Source organism: Uranotaenia lowii, chromosome 1 (genome assembly GCF_029784155.1).
Source record: "Uranotaenia lowii strain MFRU-FL chromosome 1, ASM2978415v1, whole genome shotgun sequence".
NCBI lineage: Eukaryota > Metazoa > Arthropoda > Insecta > Diptera > Culicidae > Uranotaenia > Uranotaenia lowii.
Window position 1 is genome coordinate 160175838 of NC_073691.1, and position 27607 is coordinate 160203444.

Here is a 27607-nt window from a genome sequence, read left to right on the forward strand (position 1 = left end):
TTTGTGCTGAGGGTCCTTTTTAAGACTTTTCAATATTTAAACTTACTGACCTTATCTGATCATAAACAATCGATTTAAAAGCAGATACATAGGGACAAGTGCAAACGGATTTTACCATAGTTGAATTTTTGGCTTGTGATATAGCTCAGTTGGCAAGCCCGTTGTCTCCTGAGCCGATGTCCGCGAGTTTGAGCCCAAGAGTAAATATCGAACACAGTTGTACCGGATGAGTTTTTCAATAACTGTGCGCCAACTGCAACGTTGATATAAAGTCGCGAATGCCATAAAGATAGTAAAACGACTATAATCGAAACAAAAAAAAATTGAATTTTTATAAATCTAATAAAAATATTCAAATCTTTAAAACAAACCAATGTTCCAGAACTAAACAGTTCTCAACAAACTCTTGTAGAAAGTAAAATATGCTAGGTATCATTTTGACAAAAAGATATTTTCAAGTTAACATTTGTCCCATTTATTGAGGCAAGTAAAAACGCAACGCTTTTACTGAACTTATTCATAGATGAGTAACATAGTGTTAAGGCTTATTCCTGTTTGTTTGTTTGATCCATTTTCATTGATAACTATTTCTGCAGTTTTTCTGCAGTATAAGTTAATGTTTGGTACACTTTTGTTGAATACTGTTGAAAGCAAAAGACCTTCTTGTACAAAGACATTTGATAATTTTGAATATCCACTCCAGATTCAACACACGGGATATCCCTTTCTGACCTTTCGCACATAGTAGTCCTATTTGTCGCTGGTAGTGTTCGTGATATTATGCTGGTTGTTTCACCAAGACTTTTCAGTTTTGGAAAAATCAACCTTAAAAACGACCATGTTTGTCGACTGGCCTCCCGATTTTTGTACCGTGAGTTTTTGAGGTTAATTGTCCCGTCTCATCTGTACACGCTCAGCAAGTATGCGTAAGAAATGTCAAAAACAATTCTATGCTGAATCATTTGTAGCGTTAGAATTAAGTACTTTAATTTTGAGCGTGCAGGGATTGGGTTAAATCGAGCGAAACTCGAGTATTTATAGTTTAGAGTGTAAGATGTCAAACAAAAACACGCGTAAAAACGTAAACAAAAACACAGAAATAGAGCGGCAAAAAAAATTCGTCATTCCGTTGATTCACCAGACGTTCTTCTCCAGCTGATTCGGAGCAGCAGCAGCAGCAGATTCTGGAGGCTTCTGGAAGAACTCTGGTGCGTAGGAGAATGCCCGGCGTCATATAAACCCGGCTTATTTGATGCGGTAGGCTCACGACAAGGACCGGTAGACGAAATAAATTGAAGAAGACAATAAAAGAAAACGCGAGAAAGTGCAAGGGAACCAGCATAAAGGCGCAGCTCCGCCGAGATCCGTGGAATAGACGGTGTCAAGTAAATCGCATCGAAATCAACGATCCCATTGGGGTCGTTTTTCTGAGGCTCAATCGTTGTTGGAGAGTCTAGTGTCGTTGTTTGGGATCTAGAATCGCCTTTTCAGCCGTTGCATGGCCAAGCCGGAACAGATTCAGCCGGAAACAGACGTCGAGGTGCTCCAATATCCAGTGGGCAGTGCAGCCAGGCAGGGCTGCCAGAATGCCAGATTTTCTGTGATACTACCGTGATGCCTAAAGAAACCGAGGTGTGATATTACTGTTGTGTGTATTGGCTGTCAGATTTTTGTCATTATGGTACACGGTAAATTTAGATTATTCAGAGACTGAATAATTTCGGTTCAGCGGTCGCATCATGTATGAAGATTAAAACAACTGAGTTGGAATCCATCAAAATTCTGAGTTGTTTTCATCTATTGACTTCCAAAGCCTGGAACTCAGCGAAGACGCATACGTTTCCGAACAAAATAGATGAAAACAACTCAGAGAGTTCCAAAAACCAGTGTTGATTGTTTGGATGCGATGGTCGGAGACAGTTGACGAAATAATCAAGGTGAGTACAACTTTTAATTACATTTACCTACTTTTGAGTTAGAAATTGAGTGGTGTCGAAAGGATAAATACAAAATTTTACAAATTTATCTTTTCTTCCAGCAATCTCTACGGAAGCCATCATTCACAACTGTAAGTATAATTTTCTCATAATTTTGAAGTGTAAATCATTTTCACGTATGGTGTTTTCTTTTTTCTTTTCTTTTCAGATCAGCTCAAATTAGACAGAGTGTGCTGGCGGGTGAGTGTGCCAAGTGGGACAGCACGTAGTTTCACCGGCTGGATGCAGTCAAATGGCCCGGTGGCACTAATTTTTTGTTGTTGTGTTGGTAAAAATAAAACGAACCGGATAAAAATGCACGCATCCATCTTCTAAATACACCGTACAATCGTCTTTTTTCTTTTTGAAATCAGAAATTCCATTCAAAACCGCTTTGAAATTTCATAAATTTTTGATTTTTTTTTCATTCAGTCGATCCATGAACTAGCCTAAATCACCCTGAACAAAAACAACTCAGAATTCGCGAAAACCCCTACAATTCATTTCTGAGTTTTGACGCTCTAATCAAAATTTGAGTTTTCCTAGTTTTGGCGCATTTTGAATTGTTTTCCTTCAAATCCGAGTCAAGGAGAATTAGATTGTAGGAAACAGGCCCGTGAGTAGATCCAAGGTTATAAGATCACAAGGTTCTCTGACTTTGTCAGTAAGTAGGCGAGGAGTGCGCGGTGAGGTTCAGTGAGTTTGTTTGTAAACATCGGAAAATTTGTTCGAGCTTAGGGCTTTGTTAGTAAACAAACTCCACGAACTCCAAAGTAGCCAAATCAAAATGGCTCATATTGCTTCTCATATCGTTACACCTCCTATATATACCCAACTTGAGTAGATCTAATGTAAGCTAGCTTAGGTTCTTAAAATGTCGTGTGTAAGTGTTTTGGGTAAAGTTAGCCATGCAGCACACACTGAAAATCAGTGGTCCTCAACCAGTTCAACATGTTGGAGAGGAAATTCTTAAAAGGTAGATGTTTCATGACTAAAAGGCGCGTTTGAACTCGTTCCACCTTGTGAAATGACAGGATAATAAAATTAATATTTATGAAAGACCTTTTCGAAATGACAGGAGTTAATATTATTTTCAACACTTAACACAGGCCATATTCATAATTTATCAAAAAAATACTCCGCTCTCAGAAAAACAAAATCCACAAAAAAATGTATCAAAATTCTTTTCTATGTTTCCAAAATATGTAAAAAAAAAATACTTTTCATGTTAAGTACGTAGGTACTTGAGTTGTGTGGAAACAAACAGTTCAATATTTTTCGGTGGATGATTTAAAATAAAATTGAGTTTCTATAGTCGGATTATTGATTTGGGCCCAACAATTTATAGACGAAGAAATAATTAACTATATTGGATTTTTCTCATGTACCAGTACTTGTGGTGTGGAAAGGCTGATAAAAAACGATTACTTAATGAAAATTAATTCTTCGACACCAGGAATAGTTTGTCTGATAGTATCACAAAATTACTCTAAAAAGTTTGATGTATATGTCACGGCTTTACCACAGCATTTGGTTAAAAAGTGTATTCGATCTTATTGAACACCCACACCAATTTTCATCGAATTCTGTTGTTGTTCTGAAAATTGAAAAGCACTCTTCAGTTGAATGCATTTGTACATGTTCAAATAATGTTTAGGATCTACTTGTGTCGAAAAAATTTTAAGTATTCTTTTTTCTGTTATCGATATGAATCAAAACTAACCTTCTATACGCATTGGATTATGAAATTGTATGTAAACCTCCTCACTTTCTTTTTTTCATACGTTCGTAAAGAATCGTACCATTATTTCATATGCATCAGTATTAAAATCATATTTTAAAGACAAATTGCTACTTCAAGTAACACGAACTAAAAATGAATTAATTTAAAAAATCGGATAAAATTTATGAGAACGAAACTTCATGAAAAGTGAGATGAATATAAGACAAAATGGTATTAATAAATCAGGCAATAGAACAGTCGGCAATAGCGGTTGTGAACAAGATCTAACGTCGAATTTGAGTTCAGGACATTTAATTTTTTTTATGTAAGTGTTCAAAGTTTAGGCACTAGCCATGTTGTTCCCTACGGTTATTTGCATTGATTCAAACTCGAAATGTTATCGATCGTGGCCTATCGGATAAACAGACGGATATACACGCTAACTGATCCATTGGTCACTTCTTTCCAGTTTTAGTAAGCATCAGCATTTTTTTTTTCGAAAATCTTACTCCTTCTTTAATGAGCTTCACGCATTTCTTTCTAATGCAGGGATCTTAAATTCAAATATTCTAATGTTCAGATGTTCAAGTTCAATGAGCAGAATATAATACAATAGCAATCAAAAGCATAACACTAATTCAAGCCAAGGAATTTTCTTTCTCTCAGTGAACCGAAAGTCTTAATGAATGTTATTTATTTCAAACTAATGATAGCTCAGTAAATCTAATCGGGTTCTGCCGTTTCCATCTTATAGAGGCAACTACCCATGATAAACATAACAAACCATTCGAATAAATAAAAGTACTCTCTTCTCGAGGTGAATCCTCGGATCGACATAGCACATCGCTACAGTAGAATATATATAACTCTATTAGTTTCGATAAACTTGATACTTGATAGGATTTGCGTTTCAACATACACATAGGTATATAAATTTATAAATATTTATCGCCCGTTCCATACAAAATGAGGTAGAGTTCCTACTCGAATCAGTCGTTTCCCGATCGTTGTACCTTTGCCCTTGTTGGGGTTCCAAGGTTGTTGAGCTGCCCTCACTTTCCAATCGAGGCGACCTTGTCCATAGCCTTCAGGACCGCCTCCTGCTCGGCCAGAAACCGAATGCCCCCGACCATCTTCATGTTCTCGTCGAAATCGAAGATGAACGGAATACTGTTCGGCAGATTGAACTTCATAATGTCTGCATCTGAAATATCTACAGTTGATGAAATGTTCGGTTTTGTGCGCATTTGTAAGATGGATGGATTTTGACAGATTGGCCAATTGGTGGTTTACGTTTCAGAAGTGATTGATTGGTTTTATTTGTTCAATGTAGCATACAAAATTGGATTTAAGAAAAAAGAGAATTTTATTAGAATAATATTTACAGATAGAAAATATTGAAAAAACACTTTTTGAAATTTTCAATATTTTATTAGAAGAGATGGATTCACAGTAAACGTTCCATCCCGTACAGTTAAAAGGTTAATACTCAAACTGTGGCATTGGAATGGAATGTTCACCTGTGAATCGATTTTCGCAAACGGGTCAAACTAGCAAAGCGCGTTACCTTGAATATGCTTGACCAATCCTCTCAGACTGGTTCCATGGGCGACGACCAGCACCTTCTTGCCCGCCCGTACTTCCGGAATGATCGTGTCGGTCCACTCCGGAATAACTCGCTGCATGGTGATTTCCAAGGTTTCCGTCAGGGGGAAATCCGATGGGGCGATATGTCTCAGCCGAGGGTTGTTCAAAATGGCACTGTAATACGGATTGTCCGCCTCGATCGGCGGGGGAGGAACGTTGAAGCTGCGGCGCCAAATCTGAACCTGCGGCTCTCCGTACAGGTCGGCCATTTGGCGTTTGTTGAATCCGGTCAGGGCGCCATAGTGACGCTCGTTCAGTCGCCACAGCTGGTGCACCGGAATGTGGGTCAGGTTCAGCTCCTTCAGGATGACATCCAGTGTCTGATTAGCACGACGGAGGCACGAAGTGAAGGCCACATCAAAGGTGAAGTTCTCTCGCTTCAAAGATGCTGCCGAGATTTCCAGGGCGTCCCATTCTCCTAGAAATATTAAAAAAAAATGGTTAAGTACTTCATAAATTTATGAAATCGAAAACAATTATAGAAATCTAAAATGAAAAACATCGAAACAACTGAGCCGATTTGCATGAAACTTGGCAGGGCGGGGTGGTTTCAATGAATATTTGAGACCCCTCCCGCCTTTCAGGGGAGTTCCCTTACATTTTTATTGCATATCTGGAAAACTCATCTGTTTATTTGTTTATTCAATCAACGGACCAAGTATAGGTCCAAATGACGACTTAAAGTTAAAGTTACATAAAATTTACATCTAATTGACGATTTCTTGATATTCTTAAAACATTTTTTCGGAAAACATTTCGCGAATCGTCGAAGTCGAAGAGCTCGGAAAAGCGGTTGAACGTTTTCATTACACCGATGAATGCACTATTGGCTCCAAAGTTGTTCAATCGAATGGGGACATACAGTTGAAGGTCCTGGTTTCTCAGTCCATGGGGTCTCATACTAAGATGAATAGCTTCCAGTAGCGCAGGACAATCGATACGCGATGTCAGTAGACCGGCGACAAAAGAAGCTCGTGTTGCATTTCTTCGGGCTTGAAGAGTATCCATGTCCATAAGACGACATCGATGTTCGTAGCTTGGCATGTGGAGCGGGTCTTGCCAGTTAAGGTGTCTGAGGGCATAACGCAAAAAGTGCCTCTGGATAGCCTCAAGCCGCTCATTACCGTTCTGGTAGTAAAGACACCAGACAGCAGAGGCGTATTCGAGGATGGATCAAACTATGCTGCTATACAGGCTCTTCAGGCAATACACGTCCTTGAATTCCTTGGCCACTCGAAATAAAAATCCGAGGCTTCTAGAAGCTTTATCGACGACGTAGTTCGTATGTGTTTTGAATTCCAGCTTACGGTCGAGTATTACGCCCAAATCATTGATGTGGTCCACCCGCGCAATGGACTCATCTCCTAAGAAGTACTCCGCGCAAAAAGGCTGCCGTCTTCGTGAGAAACTGATGGCTGCACATTTACTGCGATTCAAAGGCAGGCAGTTGATGTCGCACCACTGCGCGAAAAGATTAAACTGGTTTTGCAGAAAATCAATGTCGTCCTGACCGTTTATGGCGTAGAACAGTTTAAGATCATCAGCATAACAAAGTTTCGGGCCGTTAAGGAGTGTGAGCACATCGTTAAAATAGATTAAGAAGATAATCGGTCCTAAGTGACTACCTTGGGGCACACCAGAGGATGCAGAGAACTTGCTGGAGAGAGTGTCTCCAGTGCGAACTGTCAATTTACGTCCAGTTAGGTAACTGCGGAATCAGCCAAGTAAAGGTCCGCAGAATCCTAAGCGCCCAAGCTTACCAATGGTGATATCGTGGTTCAACTTATCAAACGCTGCTGACAAATCAGTATAAATGCCGTCAGTTTGAGACTTAGCAGCTAAACTTTCGTGTACATAGGAGGTGAATGTCAACAGGTTAGTTGTCGTAGAGCGTTTGGGCATAAAACCGTGCTGATCGATTGAAAAATTTTGCTTACAGTACGAGAAAATCGGATCCATGACGACTAATTCGAATAGTTTGGAGATTGCACATAAAGCAGAAATTCTTCTATAGTTGTTGATATCTCTCCGGTCCCCCTTTTTATGAACTGGAAACATGTAGGCTTCCTTCCACAGTGAAGGGTAGGTGGTTCTGTCAAGAGAAGCTTGGAAGATGAGTCTTACAGGTGTCAGTAAAACAGGAATAAATCGTTTTAAAAAGGTAGATGGTATAACGTCCGGGCCAGTAGAGAGGGAGTTTTTGAGCTTTGCCGCTGCTTTAGATATGACCGCATCCTCTACAACAATCGTGCTCATGCTGAAGCCGAGTGGCGAAATATTCCTAACAGCACTCTCCACGTGTTCTGAGGATGTTGAAGCAGTAGCAAAGGTACTCGATAATTTTTGAGCAAAGAGAGCACAGATTCCGCCATCAGAGTTCGCAGTGTTGCCATCCAGAAACATTTGAGTTGGAATACCAGGTTCATTCCGCTGACTTTTGACATGTTTCCAGAACGATTTTGGGTTGGACTTGAGGTTACGTTGTACTCAAAAAAGATAATTTTGGTAACAACGCTTACTGGCTTTTTTTATAAGCGGAGTTCAGTAGTTTGGGAGGATTTGAGCTTATGGTAATTTCTAAGAGCACATCTCTTCGCCGTCTTCAGTCGACGCAGTTCTTTCGTAAACCAAGGAATCCGCAAATTCCCGGAAGTCGTTCGCTATGGCACGTGGCGGTCGATAACGTAATTTAAGATATGCGAAAAGGTTTCGGCCGCAGCATTGGGATTCAATAGATTGAGTTCAGATTCCCAGTCGATGGTGGGATATGGGAGATAGCATCGAAAACCGCTTTCTTGAAGTCGAGATAGGAAGGTGCTGATTTTTCGACAGAAGCATGCACTCCAGTGACCTCGAGCGAAACCATTAGAGCTGGATGATGCTGAACTGCCTTAACGAACGGAGCAGGAGCCGATTCAATGGTCGGAACGCGAGACCCATCGCTAGCAAAGCAGAGATCCAACATACGGCCGTTTTCGTTGGTAACTCTGTTAATTTGACGCAAGGTTGCCGTACTCAGGGAGTCTAGTATGATGTTTGAAGGCCCCGAGAATGTAGAGCGCACAGGATCCGGGTACAAAAAGCTACCATGGTTGGAGCACCACTTCAAACCGGGCATATTGAAGTCACCAATGACGAGAATATCGTCTTCGGGGGCGCAGAGAGAACTCACTTTGGATATGCAGCGAGAAAGAGACTCCGCCAGGGCGACATCTCGTGTGCGATCAGGGGGCAGGTACAGCACGCATACATAGATTATTCGGTTGCCAAGATATTCGGTTGCCAGATTGGCATTTGAGAATATTTGGGTACGAGAAATGTTTCTATGAATCCTTGGTATCCATCCCTCCTTCCAGTGGGGAGAAAGGAAGAGGGAGGGAGCTCCTTCAAAATGTTGCACCTAATTCTGAAACTATTCAAGCAAATGGAACCAAATTTGGCATCGAAGGGTATATGAATACGAGTATTGTTTCTACGAATATTTAAGACCCTTCCCATCTTCCATTGGGGGGCTCCCATACAGTTTTGATATTGCATAACTCGAGAAAAATTCGAGCAAATGGAACTAAATTTTGCGTGGAAGGGTTTTTGAGTAAGACAAAGGTTCCTTTTGATATATGGTACCAGTCCTGTACCATTCCTGTGGGGAGTTATTAGAGGGGTTTGTTTTGTGATTCTGCATCTTTTGGATAAATGGATGGAAATTAATCAAATTTTCAGTGAACCTACCTAGTAATGTAATGCTTACGTGTACAAAATTTAAAAAAAAAAAGGTGAAGATAATTGATGCCATCAAATAAGAGTAGTGTGTTTTTCCAGCTCAATCCGAAAATATGAAATGCGAAAGCAGTGTCCGGCATTAAAACGCTAATCGCTAATTTGCCTGCTCCGTTTTTGGTAGATAATTATCGTTTTCACTTATTTTTTCACCAAACTTTTGTACTAGCGGATGAACAAACTACATCAAAAGCAATCAGAGATGGAAAAATGCTGATACATGCTTTTTTCCAGTGTCTGGCGTTAAATCGCTTATCGCTAATAAGTCCGCTACTTTTTTGTTAACAAATTTCTTTTCTCACGGCGTTTCTGGTGAAGTACCGGATATACAAACTCCGTTAGGTGCAATTATTCAAGCAAAAATGCTGATGAATTCCATTTTTCACAAGGTGATGGAGATTTGCCGTAATTTCTCCAAAAATTAAATAAAAAAAATAAATATATTAAAAAATAGCGAACTAGCTAGCGAATATCACGGTGTGCCAAAATATGTTATTTAAAAAAAATGACCAAAACGGCACTCGGCATTCGAAAGATTAGTATTCAGGCAGCCATCCTGAAAATTTGGAAATGTTTCATTCAGTCATTCGTCATTTTTGATTACCTACCTTAGATTCAACAATAAAAATAAACGATATTTTCAGTAAATAAACGATATAACAGTGGTCATCTGTGTTGATTTTTAATTTTAAATAAAAAATATCGTTTATTTTTATTGTTGAACCCAAGAAGATAATCAAAAATGACTATTTTAAAGCCAATTTTGCGCTATTTACCTTGTTCGACTAAGCACATTTTAAGCACGAAAAAAATGGTTGAAGACCCAAAAACGATTCAAACTATGCCTGGAAAAATATTCGCTTTCCAGTGAAGTTGAATTGAAAAAAACTTAAGAAACATGGAAAAATTCCAATCAGTCTAATAAAGTTTTAGAAAATTGCCAATAACTTTTCAGGATCAACTCAAATCTTTTTCCAGTCTTGGACAAAGTTGTCGGCATGAAATTTCCTATAAAGTCATTGAACTGGGTGATTGTTATAAAATATGTAGTCAAAAAATTCATGGTCATAGAACATAAGGTCGAAAAATCCCATTGGAAATCTAATGCAAATTGACTTAAAATTTAAAATCGCTCTAATTTCAAAAAAGCCCGATGAAACATTTCCAAATTTTCAAGATGGATGCCTGAATACTATAGCTTCCGAATGCCGAGTGCCGTTTTGGTGGTCATTTTTTTTAATAACGTATTTTGGCACACCGTGAATAGCGTTTTAATGCCGACCTCTGTGATGAAGTAATAAGAAAGTCAAATTTTTATGACTAGTTCATCTAGCTAACTAGGCCCGACTTCTTTTCTAACAGGTAGAAAATATGCCCACCGGTAAAATAAACGGTGTTCAAATCGTGCGCCAAATATTTGGACTGCTTGTGGGGAGATATTTAGAAAAATTTCGTAATGGACAGCAAAACAAACTCTTTTGCGGTCACCTGACAGGATTAGAACCAGAAATTTTTCGTTGACAAGTCTCGTCTGTATTTCCCAGAGATAAACAAGTAGGAATTTTAAAAAAAATAAAATCTAGCACTTGAGGAGACTAACGATCTGTTCAAACTGCAAATTGCTCAGTCTTTCATAACGATTGACACGATGAATAACTAAAAATTCAAAGAAGACTGCTCCAAATGCGACCGTTTTCTTTAAAAAGCACTTCAATAGGCCCCACAAAGTTTATAGTCTGTTTATGTTGGATCTGGAATAGTGCCATCACGCAAAAAAGATAGTGCAGTGATAAAAGGTCAAATATGTTGTTTTTATGCCGAAGAAGGATAATCGTCTGAATTTGTTATAACTTCGACCAAATTTAAAATTTTGAGTTATTTTGGAGGTCAAGCTTCAGAAAACAGAAAACGTTATAAAAATAGTTTTGATTTGAAAAAAGTGTGATTCATAGTATGTATTATAGATAGGGCACGTGTTGCCCAAAAATTAATGTCAAAAAATTTACTCATTGTAAGTGTTTTCCGGAAGAATGGGCCTAGAACCTTTACGTACTTCTTTGATTGCCTAGTTCCAGGCTGGGAAACGGCAGAAAGACATAATTCGTGAGCTGTTCAGTATAAGTCTATGCTTTTTTTCTATTTCTCCTTACACTTGGAAGAAAATTTGTGATCGAAAGTATCCAAAATCGATATGGATGGGATCGTCAAGCTACAGTGTAAACACTTATCATGGTGAAGATCATCAAGATACGCCCTGAGAAAATTCCTCTACGTAGTTCCACTATATTTGCGATAGATTTTCATATACCGGATCGAAATCGCCGTCGTTTCCTAAAATATGAACTTCAGATTAAGCCTAACAAGACCCAAAGTTTTCAAAACCTTCCGGTAGAATAAAAGCAAGAACAGATAAAAAGAGCAAAGTTACAGCTGATCCGAGCCGATACAGAATAACATGTTTTCTACCGATAAACTTTTCGCAGCGGTTCGTGAATAAAAGTCTGTTCAAATGGATGACAGTTGATCACCTATCTCTTTCCAATTGAAACGAATCCATCTGCCGAGCTGGATTTTTTAACTTGCTTCGTTAGTTTTAACTTGCTTCATTGAACAACGACCAAAACATTGGCCCATTGAACAACTAACAGTTGACAGAAACCAGTTGAAACCAATTTTTAACTACGATTGAACGAAGCTAAACAGAATTACAGGTTTTGGTTGCCAAAAGGATCACACTTCTGAGCAGATGTACTGAAAGTCTAGACCGGAATAACCCGTAGGTAATAGCCGTACTTCCCTGGTGAAGATCAACAGAACACGCGGAGGAGGTGAAGATTAATCAATTTACGTACCGGGATTAATAATCGCAAAACATTTTTGAGGGATCGTTTTGAGCTCGGACTGGCCTTTGAGTTCGCCTGACCTGTACTCAATGGACTTGGCTTGAAGATTCTAAAGCGCCATCTTGCTCAAGCTGGGGATAAAATACTAAAAATAGTCTTCGAAACATCTGACAATCTACTTAAATCTTCTTTATAATGGAAATCGTGGCCTGAGTACTTAGTATCATCCGTATCCGAGTTTTTGAAGCGGAGACGGATTGGGCATACACTGTCAAGATAAAAGATCTGCAAATAGGCGTTTGATTGAAATTCAAATGAACGTCGAAAAAAGGCTCAGAAGCTTGTGGCGGACGAAGCCAAGACGCAGAAGTAAGAACCAAGAGAAACGTTAGCCCCGGTACGACTAACTGAAAGATACCTTAAAACTGAACCGTCAAAAAATGATCAAGCCATTACTGATGAAACAAGAATAGAAGAACAATTAATGGTTTAAGTTCTTACGTGCAGTGCTTGATCTTTTCCGTGTAAATTCCAGTGACCAACAATACTGTTCTCTGGAAAATACAAGTAAACAGAAAAAGTCTTGTTTCGACAACAGAATGGAATGTAAGTTTAATTGATTTATCTTCATAATATACGCAATCTGTTGAAAACAAAAACAAAACTATTAAGCCCACTTGGCTTGAGGCTATGAGAAGGTAAAAACGCAACGCACAACTGGTGATTCACTAGAACGACACCGGAGCAGCTCGAATTCCACCGAGCGTCAGCGATAACAAATAGCGTCAAATTAATCAAACAGCTTTTTTCCTACGACTCCACAGTTACAATCAACAACAGACTCGAGTTCATTATCTTCTACCTACACACCGAGCATCATTCGATTGGCGCAGTATGTAGGAATCAAAACAAAACAGATAAATATGTACCAACCAGAGGGCGGCCGACGCTCTCACGGCAAACCGGTCTACGTCTCGGTGAGCAGAAATAATAATATCAACATTTATCCCCATGCCCCTCCCTTTTGGATCGGTCCCACCACACTTTATTGTGATCGGACCGAGGAAAAACTTAATTTTAGCCTTACCGACTTGGCTGAATAAGACGGTTACCTCAAACCAACTGGTGCCAACCACAGGGTTATCAGCGAAAAAGCCGGGCATCGAGGTTGACAAAAGATAAGTCGTCCGGGGAGCCAAACATTGTGTAGAGATCGGATTCCTAGCTACTATCGTTGCTACTAGACACGTATAACAAAAAGCTATTGCATCATAGTAGCATTTTTATCGATAGCTAAGTTTACTAATTTCTGATCAATAAGCACATGATGGCGGCGTACAGGGAGCAGGTTTAAACTGAAGACGTTTGCTATTACTTTGATTACCGGAAGTTAGATTGTTAAATTCAAATTAAAAAAAAACGGAAATAAGGTCACTACTTTTTCCCCTTCTCTACTCTACTCTACTCTACCCTACTCCACTGTGCTATACTCTACTCTACTCTACTCTACTCTACTCTACTCTACTCTACTCTACTCTACTCTACTCTACTCTACTCTACTCTACTTTACTTTACTCTACTATTCTCTACTCTACTCTACCCTACTCTACTGTAGTCTACTCAAGTCTTCTCTACTATATTCTACTATACTCTACTCTACTCTAATCTACTCTACTCTACTCTATGCTCCTCTACTCTATTCTACTCTACTCTACTCAACTCTACTCTACTCTACTCTACTCTACTCTACTCTACTCTACTCTACTTTACTCTACTCTACTCTACTCTACTGTACTCTACCTTACTCTACTCTACTCTCCTCTACCCTACCCTACCCTACCCTACTCTACTCTACTCTACCCTACTCTACTCTACTCTACTCTACTCTACTCTACTCTACTCTACTCTACTCTACTCTACTCTACTCTACTCTACTCTACTCTACTGTACTCTACTCTTCTCTACTCTACTCTACTCTACTCTACTCTACTCTACTCTACTCTACTCTACTCTACTCTACCCTACCCTACTATACTCTACTCCACTATGCTGTGCTCTACTCTACTCTCCTTTACTCTACTCTACTCTACTCTACCCTACTCTTCTGTACTATACTCTACTCTACTCAATTCAACTTTGATCAACTCTACATTACTATACTGTATTCTACTCTTCTCTACCCTACTCTACTCTACTCTACTCTCCTCTACTCTACTCTTCTCTCCTCTACTCTACTCTACTCTATCCTACTCTACTCTACTCTACTCAACTCTACTCTACTCTACTCTACCCTACTCTACTCTACTCTACTCTACTTTACTTAGCTTAACTTTACTCTGCATTACTCTACTCTACTCTACTTTACTTTACTCTACTCTTCTCTACTCTACTCTACTTTACTTTACTCTACTTTTCTCTACTCTACTCTCCTCTACTCTACTCTACTCTACTGTACTCTACTCTACTCAACTCTACTCTTCTCTACTTTACTTAACATAACTTTACTTTACTTTACTCTACATTACTCTATTCTACTCTACTTTACTCTCCTCTACTGTACTCTACTCTACTCTACTGTACTCTACTTTGCTCTACTCTACTCTACTCTCCTCTAGTCTACTCTACTCTACCCTACTCTACCCTACTCTATTCTACTCTACTCTACTCTACACTACTCTACTCTAGTCTAATCTACTTTACTCTACTGTACTCTTCTCTGCTCTACTCTACTCTACTCTCCTCTACTCTACACAACTCTACTCTACCCTACTCTATTCTACTCTACTCTACTCTACACTACTCTACTCTAGTCTAATCTACTCTACTTTACTGTACTCTACTCTGCTCTACTCTACTCTCCTCTACTCTACTCTACTCTACCCTACTCTACCGTACCCTACTCTACTCTACTCTACTCTACTCTACTCTACTCTACTCTACTCTACTCTACTCTACTCTATTATACTCTACTCTACTCCGCATTACTATACTTTACTCTAGTCAACGCTACTTTACTCTACTCTACTATTCTATTCTTTACTCTGCTCTACTGTACTCCACTCTACTAAAATTTCATTAACCTCTTCTATCCAAATTTTCCAAATGTTATTTTGAGAAATTTGGAGATTTCTATACCACCAGTTTAACTTGGTTTGCTGTAAATAATGTCCAAATGGTGTAACAGACAGGGTGGATGTTATTGAACATGACTTTCAATTCGACCTTTTAGTATTTTGGTAAATTATTTTGTATTTTTTTTTTTTCAAATATAACAAACAACTAGAAACAATCAAATTGTCACTTGCGATTAGAGACAAGTCTTAAAAAACTGAAAAATCACTTGAGAGCTGAGCGGTTGAATAACGCGAAAGGTTTAAAATCCCAGAAATTTTTTTTTTAATTTCTAGTAAGCTGATCAGGGTAAAATTGTCAACACCAACTATTTGAATGGTGTCAATATACACTTTATATGTGTATATCCTCTTTTTTTCGAGATAAAAGACAATCAAAATGTAGCTAATTAAGCAGCTATTGTACGCAAAGCGTTTAATTTTTGTTTGCGAAATGTTGTTCGATCCCCCAGTGATGCATCTCTAAGCAAAAGGGTTGTTGCCGAGTCCGAAAAAATAATTTTCGCGTGTACACAATTGTAATGGTACTAACCGAGAGTCAAGAGATGGGGGGGGGTTATTCAGAAAGCCTGATAATCTGACCAGATAGATGATTATTGAGTTTGGTGTTGCGCTTACCTTCCTCACTAAGTCCCACATCGTGCCATCCGCAGAAGAGATTATTTTTGTTCCATTCGCTTTCGCCGTGACGCACAAACACCACACTGTACTTTTGTGCCATTTTGCCGTATCTGCACTTGCTGGATAACTTAGACAGGCGATGCACGATACTAGTTCCGTAAGCCAAAAACACTTTCCACAAATGCTCTCCAGAAGATTCGATCGTATTAGCTGGTTGAATGCATGGTTCCTGAAACTATAGAATAACACACTTTAGATTCGTATTCAAATGATCTGTTTCTATCCAACCTAGCAACTAAAATAAACCGACCCAGAGCAACACGTTTCCAAAAGATCTTGTATCACTTTAATCAGTTCAATTAGCGGTGGCGGTGGGTATCTTCTTATACCGGTAAGAAATCGCGCATCCGACAACGCTAGAATCGTTCGTAGGACTGAATCGTAGCGGCCCAGAATCTGGCCTACTAAGTGCATAAATTAAAAACAAACGTCCGCTCTCTCGCCGTGAGCTTTGCTCCCTTTAACTTGATCGCCGACGCGTCTCGAACCAACCGATTGACCGAACATGGTGATGCATTTCAAGTTTGCGCATATGTAAGAGTAAGAATGGATTTGAATCTACCATCGAGAGTCAGTTGAGAGACGGGAAACGGGTGATAGCGGAAGGTTTGTTGAAACTGCTGCATCTCTTACTTTTTATTCTTTGCAGAGTAAATATTTATCACGAGAGGTCGAATGATAAGACGCGGAGGAGCTCTCGCGGGTAGCAATTTGACTTGAAGAAAGCGTGCACCCCGGTTTCCCGACGACACAAGTGAGTCTGCTACCGCTAGAAGTTATCAGCCTCACGGAAGGCAAATGCAGTTACCATAAATTAATCCGATAATGATGTCACTGGGAATAAATATGTCGCGCGTACTTCTGAAGATGAGCGGATTTCGAATCAAACGGACTATCCATTCGTTGGTTCTTGGGAATTACATTATGCGTATGCGGTATGTTCACAAATCTCATTTTTCCTTGCATTGTGCTATCTTAAGTGGATACTCTTAAGTGATATATTTCCCCTTCTTGAAACGCAAATTCAGTTGACTTTACACCAACTGCTTGGTCAGCTTTTTGCAAGTTGATCAGTGCATCGTATAGTTTAATCGCACTGTTCACAGCTTCTATTCCGAGTGATCAACGCATTAACCAAAACGCTACCCTTTATCTGTATTAATCTACACTTTCTTCCGAAATCCTCTATCCCTCATCTACACTTTTGCCGAACACTTCTACATTCGTAATCAATTTCACACGATATCGAAAGCATCCGTTTAATCAGTGATAGAATAACGACACTTCGGTGAGAGAAGGTACGCAGTCTTCACGAAAACTGAGTTCAACTTGAAATTCCAAGCGCGAATTGGTTTGGAACTTGTAGCTAAGTCTGAGACAGAAAACCGAGTGTTCAGTCGTCCTCAAGGGTAGTCTGTGAAGAGAATCTAGTGTGCCGAACTTGTCTTCATCGCTTACCCTTGGGTACAACCAAGGTTAGCGATGGAGAGAAACTTCCTTGGTTAAATATGCGTGTTCCGTGATAGATTGTCACAGACTTTTTTTTTTCATTTCTTTGTAGCGGGCTGCCACAAGTTGTGGCTGAAGAGAGCCATGTTTGACAAACGAGATTCTCTTCATAACCTACCCTTGGTTGTACCCAAGCTTTTGTGCTCAGGTTCGAATGTGCGTACGAAGTGCTAATACACAGGTGACTCTGGCAGAACCAAGGGTAAGCTGTGGAGAGAATCTCGTGTGTCGAACATGTCTCTCTTCAGCCAAAACTTGTGGCGGGCTTTGACAATTTGGGGCGGCCCTCAACAACTAGTACCAAAGAAACGAGAGAGAATGTGGTAACTTCCACAATTTGTAACGGTTTTCTACTAATTGTGACAAACAAACGAGAGAGACTGTGGAAAAATATTTATCATGGATATTTTGCCACAGACTCTCTGGTTTATTCGGCACAAGTTGTGGAGGACCGCCACAGGTTTTGACTGATGAGAGATATGTTCGACACCGGAGGACTGAGATGGAGAGAGTTCACTTTATTTTTGAATGGTAAAGATCAAAATTCCATAATTAATGAACAATTTGCACAACTTCTCTTTCTCTAACGAGCACTGGTTTCTCTCCTTTTAACTCAAATTTTTATCGTTTTCCAGCACAATTTGACACAATTTACCATAATTTCAACCATAGGCCGCACATTACACAATTTTCGTGATGGCGTATCTTCTCTCTATGTAGATCTCATTACGGTTCAATTCTCTTCAAAGCCTACCCTTGATATTATCGTTGTCTTCGTCACTTCGTCCCTATCTTCGACAATAGCACCTATTTCTTGACGCAGCTACATAACAAAACAACCTCTGTAGCTGCTCGTTCATATACGCTGAGCGGCAAACTTGAGTAAGAGAGCGTAACACGTTTTTGATGTGACGGGGCCTCCCAGGAAATACACCGTATTAATTGGGTGTTCACTCGTCCTCTCTACCTTGACGGATAAAACGGATAAAGTTGAGAACGAGTTTGCGGAAAAAAACCCTTGAATACAGACGGGTCAGAAGTTCGTGGCAGCGTTGTCTAGCCTCGAAAGTAAGAACTGTTGATGAAATCCCTGATTGACATCAAGTGAAGAAGTTGGCTCTGGATCTTCAGCAGTGGAGATTTTTTTAATTTGGCCCTATGCGTTGGACAATCGCACATCCATGAGTAGCTATCAGCACAAGTATTGTTTTTGTACCTTCTGGATTGATACAAGGGTTAATATGTTTTTCTTATACATAAAACAAAAGTGGACGGTACAACTTTTACGTAAATGACATCGACAGTTGTCTCTCTGAAGGCTGCACTCTAAGACAACTTGCAGATGACGGCGTGGTGTCTGTCACAGGTTCTACTGAGTCTCATCTGCTCAGACCTTTACAAGATACTTTAGACAGATTGTCTTCCTGGGCTTTGGGGCTTGGGATTGAGTTTTCTCCTCAGAAAACGGAGATGGCTGTTTTCTCTAAGAAACGTAGTCCTGCTCAACCTAAGCTTCAACTTCTAGGCCGAACGATCACTCAATCGAGGTGTTTTAAGTATCTTGGGGTTTGGTTTGATTCCAAGTGTACTTGGAGAGCCCACATTGAGTATCTGAAAGGAAAATGCCAACAAAGAATGAATTTTCTCCGATCAATCACTGGCACCTGGTGGGGAGCCCATCCAGAAGATCTTTTAAAATTGTATCGAACAACTATTCTCTCAGTGATGGAATATGGTAGCTTCTGTTTCCAGTCAGCTGCCAAAACTCACCTCCTCAAACTCGAGCGTATCCAATACCGTTGTCTTCGCATCGCCTTGGGCTGTATGCCCTCAACGCACAACATGAGTCTTGAAGTTTTGGCAGGAATACTCCCTTTGAAAGATCGATTCAATCTACTATCACTTCGGTTCCTCATCAGGTGTGAGGTCATGAACCCACTGGTGATTGTAAATTTTGACAGGCTACTTGAGCAAAATTTTCAAACCAGGTTTATGTCTATATACCATGTCCTCATGTCAATGCAGGTAAACCCTTCTTCATTCTCTCCAACTCGTGTTTGTAGCCCAGACTACGATCATTCTTCTGTCCAGTTTGATTTGTCTATGCAGCAGGAAATTTGTGGAATCCCGGTCCCACATCGCTCCCTTCTGATTCCAAGAATTTTCGAAGCTAAATATAGACACGTCGATGCTGATAAAATGTACTTTACTGATGGATCACTTATAGAGGAATCAACAGGATTTGGAGTGTTCAACGAAATATCTAGCGCCTCTTACAGCCTCGAGTCACCATGCTCTGTGTATATAGCAGAGTTAGCAGCTATTCATTGTGCTTTGGACAGTATAGCTTCAAGGCCAGTTGGGCACTACTTTATTGTAACGGATAGTCTGAGTTCTGTTCAAGCAATCCACTCAATAAAACCGGGAAAGCACTCGCCATACTTCTTCGAGAAGATACGGGATAGTTTGAGTGCTTTATCAAAACGTCGCTTTATTATCACCTTTGTTTGGGTTCCCTCTCATTGCTCGATAGAGGGTAATGAGAAGGCAGACTCTCTGGCAAAGGTGGGAGCGATGGAAGGCGACACGTACCAGCGTGAAATTGCCTTCAACGAATTTTACTTTTTAGTTCGAAGAAACTCTCTTGTCAACTGGCAGCGCAAATGGTACGAGGATGACAAGGGTCGGTGGCTGCACTCGATTATCCCAAGGGTAAGCCTTAAACCATGGTTTAATAGATTGGACCTGAGTCGAGATTTTATTCGTATATTTTCCCGTCTCATGTCCAATCATTATTCCTTAGACGCGGTACTCTATCGTTTGAATATTGCTAGCAGCAATTTGTGTAGTTGCGGCCAAGGTTACCACGACATCGAGCATATTGTTTGGTCGTGCGAGGTCCATCTTGTCGCTAGAACGAATTTGATAGACTCCCTTCGGGCCCGACGAAAACCACCCTATGTTCCAGTGAGAGATGTGCTGGGTGTGATGGACTTGGACTACATGTTCGAAATATATCTTTTCCTAAAAGCTATTGATCTTCGTCTATAATTTCTTCTTATTTTCATATTTCCCTATCTATCTTCTTTTTTCTTTAAAAGTGAACTAGATATAAGCACACAATTGTAATCAAACAAAACGAGTTAAAGCCTAAAGGTATGAGCCGTTTCAAATAAAGAATTTACAAAGGCAAAAAAGTGGACGGTAAGGAATTATTAAGATAATAGTGTTTTCGTTTATTTTTCACTGGCACGGAGGTAGTGACAAACTACATAAACAAACAAAATCGTCGCCCGGGACGATGCATATATCGTCACGGCAACGGTTTTGTTTGTTTATGAAGAAAAAGGGTGCCCCCGTGGCGGTGGAGAATAAACGAAAACGCTTTAAATAAGACTCTTTTCAAGGATTTTAAAGCTAAGAGCGATCTGACTTCTTCCTGAAAAACTAATCTGTTACTAGGGTATCAAGACGAAAGAAAGTTGAGTAGATAGTTTTGCTGAAAATGTTTTAAATTACTGTGTTTCTTGATCATTCACTTGGTCTGGAATAAGGATTTAAAAGCAGTAATGATAGCATAATGCAAACAAACAAATCTACTTTTTCGACTCGGATTTCGAACTCAATTAGATTATCAAAGCTGATTAGATCGTCACGTGAGCTATCATGCTGGATTCAATCTTACTATACGTTATACCTTCTAAAGTACAACAGTACAATCAGTCAGAGGGAGGCAGAGAAATCCCGGAATCCCTCTATCTGGTTTTAGAGCTGATAAGAATATACTATTCTTACTAGGTAATGAATTCGAAACGAGTTGAATGGAAGAAATGATGTATTGCGTCGTTCATAAGTACGTTCACAGTCGGTCAGGCTTAGAAGAAGCAGGCCGACTCAGTTTTTGATGCATTGAATATTTTTAAGTTTCGCAGAGGTCTCATGAAATGCTCTGGTAAAACTTCAAAACGTTGTTGAGTTTTTCGAATTGGTTTCATATCAAACCAATTTTGGCTGAATCCATGCCTTCCATGTGAAATAAAAATGATTTTTTCTAAGTCTGAATTGGTTTCGGTACTCAACAAAGTTGTGATCGCTCATTTTTTTAAGAATATAAACAGTGCAGCTTGAAATTTAAAAAAAAAAAATTAACTAAAAGATAGGAACCCAAAACGGATTGAGGCTACCGCTGTTCAGATTCGAGCCGACCTAGTATGTAAAGCGGTAGCCTTTCGCTGCAGAAGATTTACAGACGAGTCAGTGTCGATGGCTAGTAAACTCGAATGTATGTAGGTCAGGATTTTAAAGTGAATGGACTCAATAAACGACGACGACGGCGACGACTGTTGTTATACAGATGAAGAAATTGAAGATAGCTAGGGAGCTCAGTGATAAGAAAGGGAGACTGCATTCAAGAATATCGCAATGTCAGTATAAATCGGAGGAGGAATTGTTCAACAAAATTGCTTGATAAATAATTTAGCATAATTATGATGATAAAAATATTTTATCAAGTCAAAGTTGATTTTCAAAAACAAGAATCAACAGTTTGATAAAGATTACCATAAAGTTCAGTCATTCGTCGTTCAGAAATACCTAAATCTAGTTTTACGAATGCATATTAGTTAAATTAAAATGAATACTTATTCCTGTATAAAAAAATATAGAAATCCTGTATAGAAATCCTTTTATAAGATAAATGGCACTGAAAGTCACTTAGATCGAGCTATTTTATTTTTTTCTCATTGGAAAAGTGGTTTATCAGAAAAGGTTGAATTTCAAATAATATAAGGGAACAAAGAATTTTTAAATACATTAAGTTTTTCCAATAAAGTCCGCTTCACATAGAATCTGGTCGCATCTTTTCATTTACTGCAGCGCCCCTAGTTGTCACATCGCGAATGTATTGACAGTGTTTTGATCCGGATGGTTTGTTTGCTTAGTGGTGAAAATTTCATCAAGATTGAAGCAGTCAGTCAAAAGTTATCGACGATGGAACGCGGAAGGCGAGAGAAAATTCTGCACACTCACGTAGAGAAATCGACGTGGTCAGGGGTAAAGATCACGAAATTCCTGAAATATCCAAAATCGACTGTAAATTCGGTGCTGCAACGTTACCGGGAGACCCTTACGGTGGATCGAGCAAAACAAACCAGGCGTAAAAGTGGAACATATGACCGGAAGCTGCGAGCAAAGGTAATTCGATCAGTTCACAATAATCCTGGAATCTCCTTGCGTGATTTGGCGAAAAAGTTCAAGACGAACCACAGTACAGCTCGACGAACTTGTTTGCGAGAAGGCTTGCGGTCGTATCCAGAGATGCCAATATGCCTGATTTTTCAGGGATTGCCTGATTTTTCAAGGCTCTGCCTGACAACCTGAAAAGCCATTGAATTTCCCTGATTTTTCAAAAAATGCCTGATTTTGCCTGATTTTTGCGAATGTGATGAAAAATGGGTATAAAGCTTGATTTCAGAACCTTATCCATCCATTGATTTCTTTTATGTTGCTTTTAATTGAATAAAAGGGGAGTTTTTTATGATTCAAAATCATTCTTATTTCGACGATGGCATTGAATTTCACAGGTGATTTAGAATGTTACTATTAAATTATTGATTTACTACTATCAAACAACTTATTAAGAAGAATTTCATTATTGTCATTGTCATCATAATTGTGTATTGATTTTGTACAAAACCAACTGGCATCTCTGACCGGGCATTTCGTTGATTTTGACGTTCGAGTATGACAAGTATGACAGAAGGGATGAACGGTTTGTTTAACGGTTCGAGTTCAGTTATACGATTAAAGAAAAATTGAAGGAAATCGTTCATATCATTCTATCACCTTTTCAGATACCATCGCACGTGTTCACATGAACGTTCATATTTCGTTGTTATCGTTGGCGAAGTAAAGTTTAAAAGAACAGCTACGTTTACAGATCCAATCACTGTTTCTGAAACCGTAGATGTATCGTAGAGACTGTTTGAGATATGGTTTTTTAGTATGCGGGTAGTAAGGAACTAAATTAGGTACCATTACTGAAGTTAAAAAGCGAAAATGTGGCTGAATGAAACTAATCGAAAGATTCCCATTAATTCATATCTCTTAAAAAGGGAATGGAAAGGAATCTTTCGGCTTTGATTCAGTAGAATTATGCAACCAAGTTGGCCCACAACACAGTAAAAATGTAGAGTGATGACCAAAAAAAAAAAAAAAAAGGTCATCACTTTTAAAGGAATTTCCGTTACTTATGTAGCCTGATTTTGCCTGATTTTTATTTCACCAGTTCCCTGATTTTTGAAAATATATGTTGGCAACCCTGGTCGTATCATGCAAGCAAACACCCCAACAGGACGCTGAAACAAACCCTGGTTGCCAAAACCAGGACAAGGAAATTGTACGAGAAAGTGTTGACCAAGTACAACGGATGCATTTTGATGGACGACGGAACTTACGTCAAAATGGATTTTGGACAAATACCCGGTAACAAATTTTACCTTGCGAAGCGTAAAGGGAATGTTGCGGGTAGATTCAAGTTTGTTTTCGTAGATTAATTTGCTCGTAAGTTGGGGATCTGTAGTTGTGGAAAGAAGACTCAGATTTTCATCACTGGGGACACAATGAATGGAAATGTTTACAAAGAAGAATGTCTCCAGAAGAGGGTTTTGCCATTCATTCGGTCCCACAAAGGACCGTTGAAGTTCTGGCCGGACCTGGCAAGCTGCCTCTACAACCGGGATGTCGTTAAGTGGTATAACGAGAACGAGATTGATTTTGTTGAAAAAAGTATCAATCCACCAAACTGTTCGGATTTTCTTCCTATCGAGAAATATTGGGCAATAGTTAAGGGCAAACTGAAGAAAGTGGCAGAACCATGAAAAAACCCGCTCAAATGGAAAAGTGGTGGAACAAGATGGCGAATGAGGTTACCAGCAATACTGTGCAGAAAATGATGGGTGGTATCACAAAAAAGTTCGAAAATTCATCCGAAAAGCTGACGAATGATTTTTATGTATTTTTTCCTTAAAGTGCAATAAAAACCCTACAAAATGACATTTTTACTTTTGTTGTACGTTATTTCTTTGCGGAGAAATGATCAATTTTATCCGACCAGATTCAATGTGAAACAGACTTTACTTTAAGCAACCAAACGCTTGAATTTCATTCCGTGGAACGAACTAATAAGTTCACATAAAGCTGGAAAAGCAGGTTCCGTTAGACTGAGTCGATTTGGGGTAATTTTTGAATTTCGCAAACCTTGGGTTCCGAAAAGCTTCATTTTGGTTCAAAACTTATCCAGAGTTTTTGAAGAACTTTGAAGTTACGTTTTCATCAGCCAATTTGAACTTTTGTATTTGATTCGAACTGTTTGATGTAGTACCTAAATACATATCGGTAAAGGGAATTGAAACCAACAACGAACGAATTGAATGTGTGTGGGTTCATGAGAGACTTTTTTCCCGTTTGTTTTTCACCGAGCCGCAGAAAAATGATCTGCATGAAAAACAAACGATGGAAACACCATAGTAAATCGAAGCAGCTATCCGTAACGCCAGAGAATGACCTACAGCGGCTGTTCAAGGTCGCGTAAAATGCATTCCCAAGCAAAGTTGCAACAAATTTGTATCGTCGAACGCAGAGAAGGGAAACCCGAAACGAGAGAAGCAAGCACGAATGTTCTAATCCTATAGCTTTTCAAGAATCGCTCCGGAGCTTCTCCGATGAACGGGGCAGGTTCACCGGAAGCATTTAAGACAGCTAATAAGCATTAATTATATTTTTCACTGAAGCGTTCGCGAGACCGCGTGCTCGACGGCAAGAATGCTGCCTGATGGAATTCTTCGGTGGAATTCTGCGAAGATCGCGTGCCCCCATCGATGGGCCGAGATTTCATCAAGGTTAAACCTAGTCAAGTTTCTTGACGTTCTTCATTTGCCGGTTGATAAATCCCGTAGACAGGGACATAAACAACAACTTGCATGTGTTTAGTTTAGGACTAACTTCCATGAATGAATTCCGATCAAATAAGGTGAGAGGAAAAGGTGTTGTTTTGTATGTTTTGCCGGTGCTCTTTACTCACATTTTTCCAAATGTTGAATGAAACTCTGCGGTGTGACTCAGTCAGCTTCTGGAATGTTTGATATGCGTCGAGAGTATTTTTTGTTTCCTTTATGCTTTTCGGTTCTTGTTTGGGGGGTGCAGGAAGAAAAACAACAACTGGAACCGTTTCGTCTTTTGACGCTCGATATTTTTTTTCTGCTACAGTCTTCGGTGTGGCTATTGCGTATTAAGTTTTAATTCAAGAATCTGACACTGGACAACTCGCCTCGGACCGGAAGTAATCAGCATAAATTTACAACCGAGGAATGCGCTTTTCCTGCCTTGTTGATGCACCCGGCAAGGGTTGCTCTGTTTACGTCAGCAAGTTTTCCACACGAGTTTTCATCAGTTTAATAACAGCTGGCACGATTAGTTTTTCCGTCTTATACGGTGTGATCAATGTGGGAAAGTATTCCTGCTGAGCTGGAGCCAAAAAAATCACTTGATCTTATTTACTTGTCACTATAATTCTATCCACAATTAAAAATGTTCACCAGTCAGAAAAATCGAATCCGTCCTACACCAGGTATTGACCACTGTTCGAGGGTGACTTTTCACGGTCCCTGTTCGAAATACTCTGGGCCATCGGCAATCTAGAAACGGCGAGGAATGCGCGCGCGCTCTTCACAGTTGAGAATAAACTTACGTCTGAGCAACGGCAAGGCACGGCAGGGTTCATTCATCTGCTGCGAATAAATTTATGCTCTCGCAAACGTTGTTTCGATCGTTGCGAAAGCATCGCATATCTATCTGCTGGGCATATTGGAGCATAGAAACAAACGTCATTCGTTCCTCGCGTTACTATCGGGGAGTGATGAATTCCATGAGCGAGAGCACGCGGCTTCATGAAGCAGATGTCTTCACAGTGAACTCTTATCCGATTGCATAAAATGCACCTTGAAACATGCAACCCATTCTCCGCATTCCAATTCAGACGCTAAGTATAGTAGCAGAGCAACAGGGTCAAAGTGATAAAATCCAGTGAAATTTGAAGCCGTTTCCGACAAACATTACCTACGAGGTACGCCAAACTGCAATCAGTTCGATGCGGTTGTGAGACAACCTTTAATTTTGGCTACATTTGGATTTTCTGGATTATCTACATGTACCTACTCTTTTTCGATCGAGAAATAGGCATACTCTTCTTTTTGTGAAGTTTTATCAAATGTACTCTATTTTCTGTTGAAAGACATTTGATTAGAAAAACCAACGTACCGTCAAACGGGGCATCATGCAAAAGCAGGGTTAGATGCAACATTTGTATATTGCTGATCCACTCTTTTTTTCTATTTCTGCGATAGCTGATTTGGGCTCCCGTAGGGTACCACTGTAAAAAAAATTACAGTATTCAAGAAAAAAATGAGCATTGTTCTACATAAGGATTATTTATCGACTGAAATTAAATCGGATGAACAAGCGGAAAACATTGAAAGATGTTTTATTAAAAAGTTTTCAAACAAACATGTATACCAAATATTATTATCAGATTATAAAACAAAAAATTGTCTTTGCCTTGAGATTGGTCAATCAGCGGTCAAAATCACGGAAAAACGAATAATAAAAAAACCTGTTTGCGATGGGATCAATCAGCGGACAAATTCACGAAAAAAAAATGAAAACCTGTAGTTGTTTAAACAAGTTTAGAGTTCGACGACACGGTAGCGATCATTCATTGAATGTTGGATCTCGTGCTATGTTTAGCAGTCGGAGTTATCCGTCTAAAGTTTAACTGAAAAGCGGTTAGCGTGTAGAAAACCGTCAGATTTTATACTGATTTGACAGATCGCACAAATTTCGCAGTTATGAGTGCGCAGTCCAATTTTTTGCGATGCGAATGGTATGATTTCCTATAATAGATTATTCACCGTACACAACTCCTTTTTTTAACTTCTCATATACGATTTGTTACATTTTAACGACAACATAATTGAATTCGACCAGCATATAAAGTATCAAAGACGCATTTATCGTATCAAAAATCTTCGTCATGCCAAATTCGTTAATTCTCAGGCTATGGAAAAATGTGTTTTCATTAATGTAGATTGTTTTTTGTTTTGTCTGGGATTTTAACGCTCGTAATTAATTCAATCTCAATGAATACTACGAATAATAATATTTCATTCCGATGACTTCATGTTTTGTTCTCTCTTGAAAAATAATGATTTGAAGATCACGCAGAGAAAACTTGGATTTTGATACAAAACAAAACTGACTTTGAAT

The 27607-nt window shown here is 39.3% G+C and overlaps 1 protein-coding gene across 4 annotated transcripts; it reads right to left on the reverse strand.

Annotated features, from left to right (window-relative positions):
* Positions 1-4376: 4376 nt before the first annotated feature.
* On the reverse strand, positions 4377-25977 carry LOC129740692 (2,3-bisphosphoglycerate-dependent phosphoglycerate mutase-like). 4 transcript variants are annotated; one of them, XM_055732454.1, is made up of 4 exons: positions 25368-25977; positions 15716-15953; positions 5267-5764; positions 4377-4903 (listed from the first exon to the last, which is right to left on the reverse strand). In XM_055732454.1, the coding sequence occupies exons 2-4, from the start codon at positions 15816-15818 to the stop codon at positions 4752-4754; spliced, it is 753 nt and encodes a 250-aa protein (XP_055588429.1). In that variant the 5' UTR covers positions 15819-15953; positions 25368-25977; the 3' UTR covers positions 4377-4751. The 4 variants fall into 4 exon arrangements, with proteins under 4 accessions (XP_055588429.1, XP_055588425.1, XP_055588426.1 ...); XM_055732450.1 differs by having other exon boundaries at positions 4377-4912; positions 25368-25976; XM_055732451.1 differs by lacking the exon at positions 25368-25977 and adding an exon at positions 16007-16484 and having other exon boundaries at positions 4377-4912.
* Between the last annotated feature and the right edge of the window lie 1630 nt (positions 25978-27607).

What these genes read in the sequence shown, in the direction of transcription:
- LOC129740692 (XM_055732450.1), bottom strand. Translation starts at nt 15,818, where the DNA reads ATGGCACAAAAGTACAGTGTGGTGTTTGTGCGTCACGGCGAAAGCGAA. An exon ending in TGTGGGACTTAGTGAGGAAG is followed by an intron (nt 5,765 to 15,715) that starts GTAAGCGCAACA and finishes TAATATTTCTAG; the next exon opens with GAGAATGGGACGCCCTGGAA. An exon ending in ATTGGTCAAGCATATTCAAG is followed by an intron (nt 4,913 to 5,266) that starts GTAACGCGCTTT and finishes CATCAACTGTAG; the next exon opens with ATATTTCAGATGCAGACATT.